The sequence below is a fragment of the Sinohyriopsis cumingii genome, chromosome 15 (genome assembly GCF_028554795.1).
Source record: "Sinohyriopsis cumingii isolate HCF-2022 chromosome 15, ASM2855479v2, whole genome shotgun sequence".
NCBI classification, from domain to species: domain Eukaryota; kingdom Metazoa; phylum Mollusca; class Bivalvia; order Unionida; family Unionidae; genus Sinohyriopsis; species Sinohyriopsis cumingii.
This window is the reverse complement of record NC_142975.1, coordinates 126,259,665-126,275,916: the sequence shown is the minus strand read 5'-3', so window position 1 is coordinate 126,275,916 and position 16,252 is coordinate 126,259,665. Positions and strand designations below refer to the sequence as shown.

The 16,252-nt window shown below is 37.2% G+C and overlaps 1 protein-coding gene across 1 annotated transcript in view; it reads right to left on the bottom strand.

Moving 5' to 3' along the window:
• The window catches only part of LOC149782707 (uncharacterized), a 61,027-nt gene that overhangs the window by 30,734 nt on the left and 14,041 nt on the right, over window positions 1–16,252 (bottom strand). Inside the window, exons 4-6 of the mRNA XM_089935170.1 lie at window positions 9,784–9,838; window positions 6,472–6,582; window positions 5,414–5,812 (exon numbers count right to left, since the gene is read on the bottom strand). Of these exons, the coding sequence (XP_089791296.1) occupies window positions 5,414–5,812; window positions 6,472–6,582; window positions 9,784–9,838 (565 nt within the window). The remainder of the gene's footprint in view (window positions 1–5,413; window positions 5,813–6,471; window positions 6,583–9,783; window positions 9,839–16,252) is intronic.

The window sequence follows — 16,252 nt, the reverse complement described above, 5'->3', positions numbered from 1 at the left end:
ATTTAAGAAAATTATAATTTTCATTTGAACTGAAAATTCGCTTTGTTGACGAATTGTGTCTGTCCATGGTATTTTAATTTGACATATTTTAAAAACCTTTAGTGACACCAATACACTTTCAAATGTTCATCAACAGTTGCGAACTTTGTTCTCAAATCTACCCCGGAAAACTTGGAATCATTAATAATGAAATAGCTGATAGAACGTGCCAGAGATTATTATATTTCGGAAGTAAAAGCATCGTTGGTATAAGAAGAAATAATACATATTTTTATGAAGTAATTGGTGGAGAAAAAAAGTTGTTATAAATATGCTTTAGGCTTGATTGATAAGTATCTATCTAGCTCTGAAATGAAACTTAAAGAATTGAAATTAAAACAAACGGATGGAAATATCGTTAAGAAAACTGCAGTATAAAATTGAAATGATTGATAACCAAACTCAGAAGAAAGTAAGAGAAAGACAGAGAGAGAAGTGTCTGTGTGTGTGTGTGTTCTGGACTTTAAACGTAGCTGTAAAAAGTTGTATTTCATATTGCTACGATGTCTGCAGTGTGACAGTTTATAGTGATGTCTTGTATTGGGTCATCATGCCGCAGACATGTATCGTCATGTGCCATCCAAATACATTATCCTGCCATCAGGCAGAAAATTCCTAATACTAACCTCATAATGTCATAATGTTGCGCGCCATGCGTGGCAGCTGGTAGTACAATTGTTGTTAAGTCTTTGGTATGATTCAGACGGGGTTGAAGCCTCGTCCTCCCGTATCCGGGGCTGACGCTCTAAGCACTAGGCAATCAGAGGTCCAAAAGAGGAAATAACCTAATGCAAATGCAAAAAGGAAAGGCATTCCTAAATGCCGCTGAACTGAAGAGCAGTACAATTGAAAATCGGAAAGCACCCTGATTTTTTCACGCAAGTTTATGTTTTTAATGTACCAAAATCGAAAGCGAAGTAGACAAATATGTTCCTCATTCAGATAAAATTGCAGAAAATTTGTATTTACCAAAGGGCAGTCGATTTTATTATTACAAATTATGGTTATTGACAAAACTCATGAAGTTTATACTTCACTGACAGCATCAGGAAGTACTATTTATGATGTGCTTAAAATATATCGTGAAGGGTTACGAGTTGTTACCTGAGACATATTACTAAGGGGTTTTGTAAATGTAAGAAAAGTCTACAGATCCATTCGACTTTGCAAGTGCAAAAACAAAAGCATTTGATAGGTGGTGCTCCGTTGAAAAAAAATTATAATGATTCTGATAATCATAGATAATGCGTCAAATTTAATGTCTGGAATTTTCCAGCAAGTTATACATGAATTAGGCATTCAACATTTTAAAAAACCTTAAACGTTTGAAGGCCTTGAAAATATTTCATAGAACTTTGAATATGATTAGGCCATATGCTTTGATATCGGATGATATTGGGATGAGAGTGATAGTCTACTGTTTGCTGTTAGGGAAACGATTCCAGAATCATTACGATTTAGACCTTTTGAACTAGTTTTGGACCTATAGTTCATATGCCATTTATGAACCAAAGACTTCTTTGAAGCTTAGGTTCTGAGATTAACCTTGTCAAATGTCTGAAGTAGTGAGAACTCATCTTTGCTCTGTCAAAAATGAAATTTAAGTATGACAGACTTACCGAGAAAGAAGTTTTCAATCTGATGATTTAGTTTTGTAAATTCTTGCCGATTCCTCGGAATCCTCTTAAGGTTAAGTATTGTGGTCCTTGTAAAGAAGAAAAGGGACTTAAATTACATCATTAACGCTGCCGATAGGTGGAAGCAGAAAACTTGTCCATATAAACATGTTACTAGGATTATGTTGATATGGGTTATCTCTGTTAATAATTAAATACATTCAGTTGCACCTGTCTCTTATAGTACATTGTTTTAACATTCTTCGGAATTCAGAAATATTCAAGAATCTGGACCATAACCCTTCACAACTAAAGACACAATTAAAGGTTGTATTGAAACAAATATGTGAATGTGAGTATTTGTTTTTAGATATTGAAAGACGAACTTATTTAATCTAACATGTCGTTAAAGTATTATAATCTACTCGTGTGAAGTAACATCTTTACAGGATGAATCCTTTAGGCGGTGGTGTTTAAAAAACAATATTTGCTGTTTTATGATTTAATCGCACTAAGTAATAGCGAAAGATGATTACCCATATTCTTGTTACGAGATCCGATAATATTTTCCGTATGTGTGCTAACTATAGAAAGTTGAACAGTGCCACCATAAGATGTATATCCAATGAGGATGGTCAGGGACTGCATTGACAAAATATGAAATGCAAAATATGTCGCCAAGTATTTCCGTGTTACAGGACTCTGGCCACGTCCAATGATGGCAAGTGCAGAAGAAATTTCGGCTTTGGCAACTGCAGATGGATTTTGTCAATACAAAGTGATGCAGGTTATGAAAATGTCTCCCTCAATTTCAGAGCTTAATGAACAGGATACATGGTTTAGATCATCATGATGCTTATATAAATGACTTCATCTACAACGACCCCTGGAAAGATTTCTTGGAAATAATTCGGGATGTCTTCGACTCTGATGCACTTTTTGCAATTTAAGTTAAGTGATTTTTGGTGTGCTTTTGTTAAATTTTTGAGACATTGTGAAATGTGGTCAAGTTATGTTCAAGGCATATCTTGGTTCCTAATCTGGGTTCTTAATATATATATCCGTAAAAATCAATTTTTCGTATGGCTGAACGTTGTCGGTCATGTTTCCAACATTGTTGAACACTTGACATTTTGTAGAGTACGAACTCTACAGTTTAATTGTGTTGTGAACTGTCTGGAGGCTATCGAAAAACTGAAGGTCTAAATTCGAGGTGCACCGATTCTTTTAACTCCAGATTTAAATATATCAGTTAGAATGGCTATTGAATCAAGTGATGCTGGTGTTATTTAAATCTATCAGTTAGAATGGCTATTGAATCAAGTGATGCTGGTGTTATTTAAATCTATCAGTTAGAATGTCTATTGAATCAAGTGATGCTGGTGTTATTTAAATCTATCAGAATGTCTATTGAATCAAGTGATGCTGGTGTTATTTAAATCTATCAGTTAGAATGGCTATTGAATCAAGTGATGCTGGTGTTATTTAAATCTATCAGTTAGAATGGCTATTGAATCAAGTGATGCTGGTGTTGCAGGAGTATTGGGTTAAGAAGACAAATGTCGTGGCTCCGCAGTGTACTATTTTTCTAAAAAACTGATTAAATAAGCATCGACAGACAAATATTAAGCTTCAATATTTGCCTGTTAACACGTGTTTTAGTTCAAATCCTCGTTTTTATATTTAGTATCATTACCCTTTACTTTCATTAAGATAATTAGGATTGTCCAGTTAATGTTTGATATTAAATGAATATAACTTTGATATTGGACATATAAATGTAATGTGCAATCTAATGAGATGCAATTTACTTGTATAGAACTATATTGCTTTACAAATTTATATTTTATGTCATAGCATCATATGTTTCAGCAATATGATAATATTTTATTGTAAAGATCATTCTTGAGGCTAATCTATATTCAAGTGTTATTGTATGATTGACTTTGTCCATAATTGATGGCATAAGTTACTATCGTTTTTAAAAGAAAATAAAACTAATTGGATTTTAAGTTTTAAGCAGAGTCTCGATTCAAACAATTGTTACTTGGACGACTGATAACCTCATAATTATTCAAGTTATTCATTCCTATTATCTCTAAAGAAATTAGTCTTATCTTTCTTTATAATTTGAAAAAATGAATTTCAATTAGTCATTTAGAATTCCAAAGTACTCATATTTGGACTAAATCATGTTGTAAACATACTAGTTTAATGATGGTCTAATACATCAAGATTATTAGCAAATTGAACTACCAATGGCTATTGGTACATCAGCATATTCAGGGGTGTAATTCATTCGGATCACCACTGAGTTCGTTCTGAAGTCTATACTATTTGGACTCGCAATGGAACTGTTAGGACTATTTGCGGATTTAACACTCATAACTCTGAAAGTCTTCTCTAAATTTTTACTTTGTATTATAGGGAAATTATTTACTGAATTTTTAAAAACTCTATTTTCGCACTTTTCTGTTAGTATAAGATCATATAGTCTTTGCAATACTAACAAAACTTATCAAGGAAAATAGGGGATAGGAAACGTCATTAAAACGGATAATGGAAATAAAACCTCGTAAATACAAAACAAAAAACCGAGTGACATGATATGCAGAAGATTACTATTGCAGGTTTTAAATTTTTAAATTGATGATAACAATTTATTTAACGTAACATTATTGGATGTTCGATCTAGTGTACATTTCCAACGTTAATCATCCCTGCCACACAAGTGCCCATTTTTGCTGTGATACATTAACGTTCCTTTTCAAAAGCAACTTGTATTTAAGTTTAAAAGCTAAAGACACTCGTTTCTTTGGGTTCATGGCCTTGTCTATGTTGAATCTACCAGATCGTGCAGAAGGACAATCAAACCCCGATTTATATGCAATAAATATTTTGATAAGATATTCTGTTAGAAAGGCATTTGGATGAATTTGATTTTTTTAACGTAGATTTTAACATTTTTAGTCATATCGCTACGATGACGGCAGTGGTAGTTTATAGTGGTGCCGGCACTATGGAATCACGTCCCACCTATTCACATTATAGTGACACCAGGCCGAACAGTCCTAACGTCGCAACGCTAACTAGCGAGACAGCTATTAGTTAAAAAAATTTTGGTACGACTTGGCCGGGGTTTGAATCCGCGACTTCTTGTATCCGTGTGGGACGCTCTTACTGCAGAAGCAACTGGAGAAGTCAGCAGGAATTTTTGAAAACACGAGAAGTTTGGTAAATCTCCTCAAATGGATGAAGTATTGAACGTATTCATTGAACTGTATTCTGTTGAGGCGTGGCGTACTGAAACATTGAATAGCAATTACCCAGCTGAGGAAAAACATATTTCATGGCGATCTTCGTCTCATTTTCTTAATACATTAAATCTAAATGATACACCTCAGTACACGAGGACTTTTTAAAATACATAATCGATATATTTTATCCAAATACACAAACAACAATTTTAATTCATACATCAGTGCAAAGTAATTGAACACATGTTGTAACGTACAAAATCAAGATCGGACAAACACATCCTTTCTGCTCTCATTTCAAATTCCAGCCATGAAACTGGTTATACAATTGGACAATCAACATTGGAAAACTGAATTTGTCAAGTACATCTAGAGGTATGGCGTAGAAACAAATATCCATGTTTCATCAATTATGTTCATAAAACTTTATTGAAACACGTTTACTATTCCATTACTTCAACATAATTAAACAAATTAAACCGTGTTGGTAAATTGTCACTTAGCACACTCGACCATTGCAGCATTTTCTGAAAGCGGCATCGTATGCCACTGTTCCACAGCAAGACGGTCGTAGTCCAGAACGAGACTGAATAACGCCAGAGCAGCACATGTAAAATGCAGCATCGTATCCTCGTGTTGCACAGCAAGACGGTTGCAATCCTGAACGAGACTGGATAGTGCCTGAACAACATATGTAAAATGCTGCATCGTATCCTCGTGTTCCACAGCACGCAGGTTGCAATCCTGAACGAGACTGAATAGTGCCCGAGCAGCAAATGTAGAATGCTCCATCATATCCTCGTGTTCCACAGCAGGAAGGTTGTAACCCAGATTTCGACTGAATCACTCCATTGCAGCACATATAAAATGTAGGATCGTATTGGCTAAATCCGCAAATACCTTTAAATATATATGAATGTTATATAAATTATTTCCTACCATTTTAATATAATAGTTTCTATGCTAAGCGATTACGTCTAACTATAATCTTCCATATCAAAACATGCGCTTTAAGTCGTTAATGTTAATATCATACCAAAACAACATTTTGCGAACGAAACGTGCTGTACACTTTCTCCATTTTAGTCTCATGTTCATCCAGTTAGAATCATTACAAAAATCATAGCACTAATATTACGTACATTGCAGCACAAATGATCCTGATGTGACATTTCTGTTGTAAAGACTGCCGGCTATAGAATAACAAAGGCATGTCATGTTACCAATCATTTGAGAAATCTAAATTGGGCAGTTGTGACATATCAATTAGAACCTCATACAATATGTATTCTATCGTCTATTATCATATGTACAAAAGTCTTGAATTTGACGGTTTCACTTTAGCATTTCTATATGTATTGCCACGGAGCAGATCTGAAGCGTAAAAGTTCACAGTTCCAGGTATTTACATGCGATAAATGATTTATTATATTGTGGTCCGAGTTGCCAACCTTTTTCATTGACATCTATTGTTTTGCGTAAACCATTGAACTGGAGGCCTATTAGTCAAAACTTAATTTATAAAAAATTAACATTTAAAACGAAATTAAAGAACTCACTGCTACTAAAAAGGCACTCTGCTGGTAAAATCCAGGCGCACAGACCACACAGGACTAGAAGGCTGGATTTCCACATTCCGTTGATTCTGTTTGAATTGACTTTGAATATTCCTAAAAAGAGAATGTTTTCATCTTCAACCTCAGGAAAAAACATGCATCGAAGGAAACCATTGTTCCCCATGTTTAGTGTTTACGAAACGAATGTGAAACTTGAACAACTGTCAGTCCTCAGCCAGAGTTACGAGTGTATAGTTACGTTTGATATTATCTGTTCGCGTTAAATCGCCGTTTATATCGTCTTTTCATTTGGCTGGCATATAATATATTGGCTTAAGATGCTTTTTGGCGTATACAATTGACCGTCATACAAAGAGGTCACAGATAGATTGATCCCATCATCCGATTCTAGAGCAGGTGCTTGTAACCTATCTAGGAAAATTCATTTTCTCTTGTTAGGAAACTTCGTGTAAATACTGCCAACAGAAGTAGCAGAGAAGGAAACGTCTTTCAGTCTGAGAGGTACATAAAAGTTGTCTTTCAGTCTGAAGAAACATAGAACGGAATAGTATCCACATCCTTCATTCGTAGACCAGCCCGCCATTACGTAGCAGTTGTCACAGTTCGCATTACTATAATAGTTTAATTTAAATATCATACATTTACCCATTTCATAGTTTGTGCTTATTTCATACAATGATTGGTTGTTTTATTATAAACTATTCTAATATAATGTTTTGTTCTTTTGAATCATTTACGTCACGTCACAAGCTTTGATTTGTCACCATTATTGTTCTACACCAGACCTGAGAAAAGCCCAAACACCTATTGGCTAATAGAAAAACAGGACACCTTCACTTCACAGCACAATACAGTAGAGTAAAGTAGAGTACAAGATATATTATGGTATTCATTTTATATGGAATGGTGTCGTTGACAGCAATATATTGTGGTCGATAAGGAACGAAACATTGTACGAGTCTTCTGATATGTAAGACTGTATTCACCTTGTGTAACGGGTATTACTGTACATGTACGGTATAGTCCCTTTAACAGTCAATTATGGGGGCACCGAGTGGCCGAGTGGTCTAAAGCGTTCGCCGTTACGGATCACTGCCATCTCACCTCTGTCTGCGCGGTTCGAGTCTCATATTCAGCCAATGTAGATATGTGAGAAAGCATGCCAGTAGCTTCTCGTGGGTCGGTGGTTCTTTCCGGGGTTTTCCCGGGTTCTTCCTCCACCATTAATACTGGCCGCCATATATGGCCTATCGTGTGCTGAAAAATGGCGTTAAACCCCACAACAACAACAACAACAACAGTCAATTATGTGTCAATTGACAAGAATGACAATATTCGATAAATACGACATTCCTTACAAACGAGATGGATATTTCCACTTCATTTCGGAACATCTACAAAAGCGTACCTACACAAGAACACCGCACGATACATTTAACCCTATCCATGTAATATGGAATCAATTTATATTATACAAGGAACTAACAAATATAAATTCTAATTACTTAATCTTTAAACGTCTTGGATACTAGCAGTTGTAATTAAGTACAAAAAATATTTAATTTACAATCGCTATGAGAATAACACATGTACATTTATATTTTGTGCATAATTTTAATAATTTTGTAAGGTCACATAATTGATGATATTTTAAATACATTATGATCGTAGTTTGCACGTTACAGATGAGTCGTGTATAGTGCTCAACGTGAACCATTCTTAAATTTCCAGGGCTGACTTCCAGGGTTGAGATGTACTATATAGTTCATGAAAACAACATTCAATACAGTTCCATGACATTTCAGCTTTCATCTCAGCTTTCATCTCTATCAAAACAATTCATTTAATGACTTTTTGGGAATGTATCAGTTAATCTTCTGTATTATTGATATATCTTTACAATACATGGCCTCATTTGGAATGTCGTTGAAACTTGCTTCAGAAAACGTTTTGAATTAATATTACATTAATGAATATAACAATTCACCATAATGTTCAGTATTAATTTTTGTACCTTTATTTTAGGGAAATAAAATATATTTTTGTAAATTATACGCATTATATCAACATACAATAAGCAAGCTACGGTTATTCTAGTATAAATGATATTGGCTTAAGGTGATGTCGAGTTGAGGAATGCATACAAGTGCCACAATGTTTGCACGAGGACCAAATCATCCAATAAGATCTAACTGGCGTTATTGGATCTTGCGATTACCCATGAATATTCCGCACCAATTTATTGACTTGGCTCCAAAACAGTTATACCGGGCCATGTCTTGAATCTTTTGACTAGTTAATTTAGCACATTTCACCTAAGGTTCTAAACAGCTAGATTCTGCGTGGCGAAGATTCGAGAAAGAAATTCGTCAAAGGCTACAGTTTTCCGTTCTAGTTGGGCCACAGGTAATAATTTAACGATTTTTGATAATTCAGAGTAAGATGAACTGTTCCGAACTTTTTCATTAATATTGACAACCTAATGTTTCTAGTCTATACCAAACGTGTTACGTAAGCTAGCATGCAAAAGCTGGAATTATGTGCTTGCAAAATACGACATCCGTCACATGACCTTCATCGAGACGGAAAGACTTGCAGCCTGGGAACGGAAATCTAAAGCAGTCCATTTTTCTGAACCACATAAAACACGTTTTCAAAATCAATATTAGATTTGAGTACTTAACACAAATATTAAGAAGGGGCCGGTATATGCAGCTTCATGAACCTTACTTTTTCGTGCAAGGAGAGGTCACCACAGTGCATGCTACATTTTGCGTAGCTAGGAAACTAGAGGTGTCCACCCAAACACAGGAATTAACCTAATGAACGAAGAACAGTGCAATTGCGTGTCATTTTGGCGTGCTGTAAACCTTTATTTCTAACTAATCAAACCCTAAGCTTTTACATGAACCAACCAGGGCTACATGTTTCTGATCATGAAGTAGTATATTTATATCGCGGGGTTCAATTCCTTCCATTTTCAAGGAAAAGCGTCACGTCCATCGTTATTAATCTGTGGCAGATATTTGTAATCCAAGCAAGACAGAAAAAAGCGATAGACCTGAAATAAATTGAAAATGTTCTTGTCTAGCATATGTGCATACCAAATATGTTAAGTGCATTACAACCTGACAACACATATTTGCCCTAAATAATCAGATATGGATTTGATATTAGATTAGACCAGATGGAACAAAATATTGTATAATTAGAAAAATAAATTGCTGCACATTATAATGTAGTACATCAAATTTCACAAAAAACATACGCATTCTTATCTAATACATCACTAACCTGCCAGGTAGACTCTAGTAGTTATGAATGTAGAAATATTTTTCAAGAATGAGAGCTTTAGTTATACAAGCAGGGGCTTTTACAATGTACATAATGCGCACTCACTCCATGTGCTTGTTTTGCATTAGTGCACAAGCTGTGTCCAGCCCGTGCACGTGATCCTCCTGCTGAATTACCTTATGTATCCAAAAAGAGTTAAACCATATTTTCATGTATGGTATGTGACATAAATTTCCATATGAGTGACCATGTCAATTGGTTTTACTTAGAACTAGTATTATATGTGATATTCTTCCCCGAATATTTTGTGCAGCTAATAATAAAACTAAAAGAAGCTCACTGTCTCTCATATAATCTGGAATTAAAAAATAGATAGTATCTTTCCAATACGAGACAGCACTCTGATGAATTTCAATGTGGAGCAATATAACGCTAACAGAAACTAGAAAGAAGTGACAACATATGTACAAACACATAACAATGTCATAGACATAGATAGCTGTATCGCTACTATATGGGCCTTTGATTATGCTTTCCAGTAGTATGTAAATGATGGTTTTACCTCTTTTTCTTATTGGGTGTCGTTCATTTGTCCCGTTCTCCCTCTACCCCATATGACATAACTATCCCATAGGTAGACCGTTGTCTTTGGCTTAGGCGTTTGTTCCGCTGGATGCGGAACCTCCAGGTGCAAACACACACGTGACGTTAGTTAGTGACGGGGCTTAGAGTCGCTCACATGTCTTCAAGGGTGACGAATAAGGCAAACGCCCACCCTCATAGTACTTTAGTCTGCAGTGACTGTGGAAACGAAAATACTGCACAGAGAGAGAGAGAGAGAGAGAGAGAGAGAAAGAGAGAGAGAGAGAGACAGCGTGAGAGAGAGGCGTGGCTACATGCTCATACAGAAAAGTCTATGGTAGCATTATTTAAACACTCTGTGCGTGAATAATTCCTTTTGACTCTATTTTTCTGTCTGTAAATCTGCAACTGCACGTATTCTTATTTGTGATTTGTAGTGTCTGTGATTTTCCATTTCCGCCAGGGCAGTTTCACACTTGGCTGCACTGATTATTTTGTCCTCGATTGCAACTGAGTACAATTTACGGGATCGTATTGATAAAGTTTTTGTGTGACTGCAAGCGATGCAGAATAAATGCATACTCGGGTACATAGTCGCATCGAAATAAACTTGATCGCACCTCCGGAAACATCTGTTGGTATAGATGTAGTTTCGACAACAACACATATTGGGGCGTCCACAATGTTTGATGTTGTTTTCATTCCAGTCTATCTAAGGTCAATATTTGCTGCCACAGGAAGACCGCAAATAAAATGTGCGACCAAACATGCGCATTTGTATTTCACGTCAGGACGGTTTTCATGTAGATTTCATTTGGCAGCTGTAGTTTATATTCGAATATTTCTTCACAACGGTAAGACTGGTGGTCTGTCATAACTCTTCTATTAATAAGTAATCGCGTATTTTAATTGCACGACAGGAAGATAGTGTCCGATCTCATCATCACAAACAGGCGCAATACGCACACGCACATCTAAAGAGTTATTCTTTTTTAACTAACTGTCATGCTGTTAAAACCAATCTACCTCGCATATATTTAAATATCTGGCGATGTTGTGTTCTGGTGGCCTATTACCCCTCTCACAAAATCACACCGATTACGCCAGAACCTTTAACATCCAACGATCATCTTTGTCCAATAACTGTCACTCGAACAAGGGCGTTTTTGTTGAATAACAGTTGAGACCTTTCTTTTCTTAGTTGAGTCAATGTTGTTTTAAAATATTCTTTAGTGAATATAACTGGGGTGGATACAATTGGTGAATGTTGCGTCGCTATTGTAGAAACGATCCCTGCTTTTGCGTCTGCTGCTTCAGTTTTGTTCACGCACAAAGATTCCATGCTGACATCGACTAATTTGTGGTATATCATGATGATTTCAAATGGAAATTTCTACTTGACAAATTTATATGATGGTTCATACGATGGCTTGGTAACATCGTTTTGACGTAGATATTCCTCGAGATGCCGAGTCAAATTCTTTTTTATGTTATTATGCTGCCAGTTGGTTCAGCACCTCGTTCTTGGTGAACACTTCATCACCACGGACAAATTCCATTACCGTTATAATAATGAAACAAACATAAACTTGAACAAAAACGCCAAAGACAGTAAAGTTACCCTCTTGATAAATGCTGAGTGTTTCAAGCTGAATTTCACCTTCAGTGACCAACAATGCTGGCAATGTCAAAGTGTAAAATTATACAGCAATGCAATCCGGCCAGGATATTTGTAATTTCAGTGGTACGAAGTAAAGATTAAAATGCTGCTTATCATTTATCCACCTTGCTATTCTATCTCACGTGCCATTAGTTCCAGTGTTAATAAACGAAGATGATCCAGACTCGCGCAACATCAAAAGTGACTTTCTCAGTTCTAACGAAACTGTTTTTAATAAAAGAAATTAAACAACATCGGCCATTTTCCAAGGTTGCGACAGTGTGTTCCTCTTCTTCTTTGATTAATATTCCGCCTATTAGGATCCTTGAAGTCACTACGCGTGGTTGTGCATGCATCTTAGTGACGTGTTCATCCGCGTATTGCTTCCTCCCACCATTAGCTCTATCGACACAGTATTTAATAAACGCTACTGTCTTTGATTCCACCTCTGTTAGTGAGTTCAACCAGACTCTTTTCCATAAAGTTGCAACTAAACTTCATGATGATATCTTGAATTTCCGCCTTTTCATGTTTTAATTTTGCCAGATTGATCTTCAACAAAACAACAAGCTCGTCTGGAACGACGCCAATAACAACACGACTGTTAAACTTGGACAAATCCGTTTTGGCGGCAAATCGCCTCGGATTCACATCTGCAGCGTGTCATCAAGCAGACTAACAAACGTAAATGTTGAGAAACATGGTTGTATAATACTACTGCACACCCTTTAGGGTGAAATCAAACGGTGTTTGCGGGTCGATGAAAGCTGCAGTACGTGCACTGACTCAACGACAAGATAGCCACTTCAGGACCATCCAGCCGCATTTGTGCTGACATACTTGACTGAAACACTGTTTATTGTCTGCGCTTGGATAAATAACTAACAACGTAGACTGACGGTGCAAGTCCATAAAGTCAAAATACAAATCATGATGTGGTGTTACCATATATGCGACCAAGCGAGTGTCAACACTTGCTGATGAATCCAGATTGCCGATGCCTGTTCCACTTGTGCGCAACACCATCGATGCAAGTTCATCTAGCATAAACACACCACGAAAATATTTGATCGAATTTGCCGTCGCGAGTAAATCAAGATTGGTCAACGGCGTGATCTTCTGCGACCGGGTAATTTAACCTTTGCCTGATGGTATAAGTCAACTCGTAGCTGGCAATCGATGACCTCTTCATTTTTTATGCGTCCACCAACCGTTTTTTCAAAGCCATTACTGATGCAGTTCCGACAGCTCCAAATGTTGCAGCTTTTGCAGCCACTGGATCTGATGCCGCCAGCAATGCCGAAATCACTGAAAGGAATGAAAACTCTTTCGCCGGCCTTTACGTTTGTGCCACCACTAACTTGGATAACTGGAATGTTACTGAAGTGTATAGTGTTTGGCTACATCATATTCAATGAGCCACCCTTAGATCAACCAAACAGGAACATTTGCAGTCAATTTTGCTGCAGACTGTTTCATTGTATCCCCACAATTGTTTTAATTGCCTGTTTGATTTTCACGGCTGACTTAGAGAAGATCATATGCTCGTTCTGTGATTGAACATTATTATTCCAATACATAAAACGTTCAGTTATGTATGTTCCTCAAGTACATCTATGATCTTTATTTGATCACCAGCACCCTCCAACAACGACGTCTTGCCTAAAAGTATCTCAACACGGTTTTTGTACTTAGCATCACCAGCGTTACCGACACATGTATGCAACAAACCTACAACGGATTGCCTGAACACCTCTAGATGCTCCAAGGAAATTTGATACATCGGATAAAACGTATGAATGACTTTGTTGAGAAATTTGCAGACGTGCATCACTGATTGGACGTTTGTCCTTGTACGACAAACTATTGTGATATGCCCATACAGTATGGTTGGCTTCTGCATAGACAAGCCGTATTTCTGTCGAAGGATTATAATGACCATTTCTCATCCATGAGACCTCAATCACTTCTATGTTGGCAAGTATAATTTTACTCTGTGTCATGTCGAGTGAGTACTCTGCAAGTAAATGCTTCAAGAGCACTTGTTTTTTTGGTAAAGTAAGACCAATGCTGAGCACTTATTTGACAAGTAAACAGACCCACAATGCCATTAGGTTGGTGTGCGTCTGAGGTATGTACTCGATACGACAACTTTGATGTGGGTTCCGATTGCATAACAATAACAAGCGTGATTCTGTTTTCAGTGAATGGCATAACAGTGGCATTCATAAAATCAGTGCAACTAATACAACTTTACCGGCAGCAGCACCTGCAACACTCCAAATGGCATAGATGAAGTTGTTTTTACAACACAAGGTGACCGTGTGTTTCACCCCAAATATCACATGTTGAACAGCTCTGCAAATAACAGAGATTTGACTGAAGTGAATGGTACACGAGAATCGTAATGAGGCTCCACAACGTTGTGCTCAGTGCTGCGCAAACCCAAGATTTTAATTTGGGTTAGGACCTTTCACCAATGGAGCGCCGGTGCCAGGTCTGGTATCCATGCCATCAGGTTGTGGTTCCACGATATAATCCTGTACAATTTGCTGAAATTTAAGCGGTCATTGGTCTAAGTAATCAGCTGCATCTTTTGACAAACATCATGGCTGGGCCGGCGGTTCTAGTGTAACCATCGCTATATATGGCGACTCAGAGAATCGTCGTTGCAACATTACCGCTGTTCAGAATGACTTTGATTTCTTTTCCATCGATGGGTAAGGTGCACTTTTTAAACAACGCTAGTATGCAATTGCTAAGAAATCCCACGTGGACATTGGCTTTGTAATTGGCATTGTTTTCGAGTACCAATTTTCACTCCACTGACAAATAAAGCTTCACACGGAAGGATAAAAGAAGAGGTATGTTGCAATTGGAACTCATTGTTTAATTGATTGGAATCTCTGGCTGGATATGAGTAATACTGGAAATCTAGTTTCCTTTGATCCACTTACAAACGCTGCTACCACATCAAATGCCGGGTCAAATACATCTTTCAATTGGGTCATGGGATTTACATTATTGATTTGTTTTCAATACCGTGCAAATCCACTCACCATGGCCAGATTTGCAGACGTTGAATCAGGAAATCGCTGTTGAGCGGCTTCGTTTCTGATTTTACTTACTGCAGGTGGTATTGATTTGGTCGATGGCAATGTAGCTGGAGGTGTCCTTGGTGATCGTACTAGTGATAGCTATAATCGATCTTCAGAAGTCTATGCTGCGTACGAACAAAGTTATTTTAACTGATATACAGCAGTACGTTTCTCACTATCCACAACCCTTGTGGTCACTTGTATAGGGTTGAAAGAAGTGTGCGATGTCAGATCCGTGATTTTTTATTTCGCTTGCAAATTATCCACGAACAACGGCACCAAGCCCGTAATAAGTTACGTACACGAGTTTTCTTGCGTTAAGTAAGCGAATAGGCTTGATACATCCATGCATGACAGTCATTCGTGTTGTTATAATTATTAAATGTAATGCCGATATTTAGGAACAGTTGTATCGTCAATATTTCTCCTTGCAGAACCGCTTAGTGACCAACTTGATCCACTAGGGAAACAAGAATATGTGTCAGCCGATTATTATGGCATATCGAATACACAGGTGCTGCAAGCGTAATCGAGATCAAGTCACACTAATTACATCAGAAGTTAAATTCACTTGTGTTGCTGAGGTAATTCTCACAATGTCACTCCAGATATGATACCCTGTCCCTTTAGGTCCTGCATACTTTCGTGAAGACCTTGGAGCCAAGATAACACAGCTCTCAACGGCTGCTGTTTATTGCTGACTAGATATTGTGTAGAGACAATGACAGTAGCAAAGATGATTTTATGCCTGTGTTCGCCAATATAAATTGTATTGTTCTTGTCAGTCAACACTGAAAATCTTCATGGAACCGCATCAATGATTGACGTAGTACCGAATGCCTTAGAGGGAAGTTCAATGGTGTGCCACGCGGTACCATTATCTGACGACAACACAGACGAATATTTTTGCCGACAGACCACCAAGGTGATGAAATCCAATATAAGGCCAACTAGAATACGCTCACAACGAGTCAAGTGCGATCTCAATAGTGCGTGAGTCACCGGTGATCACATTTGCAGAAAACTTCACTCTGAATAATGGCTTGGCGGATGAGATAGGGAGCATCAAAGTCACGCTCTGGATTGTATTTTACAACCGTCTGTTGCATTGAAGCATATATTTCACGTA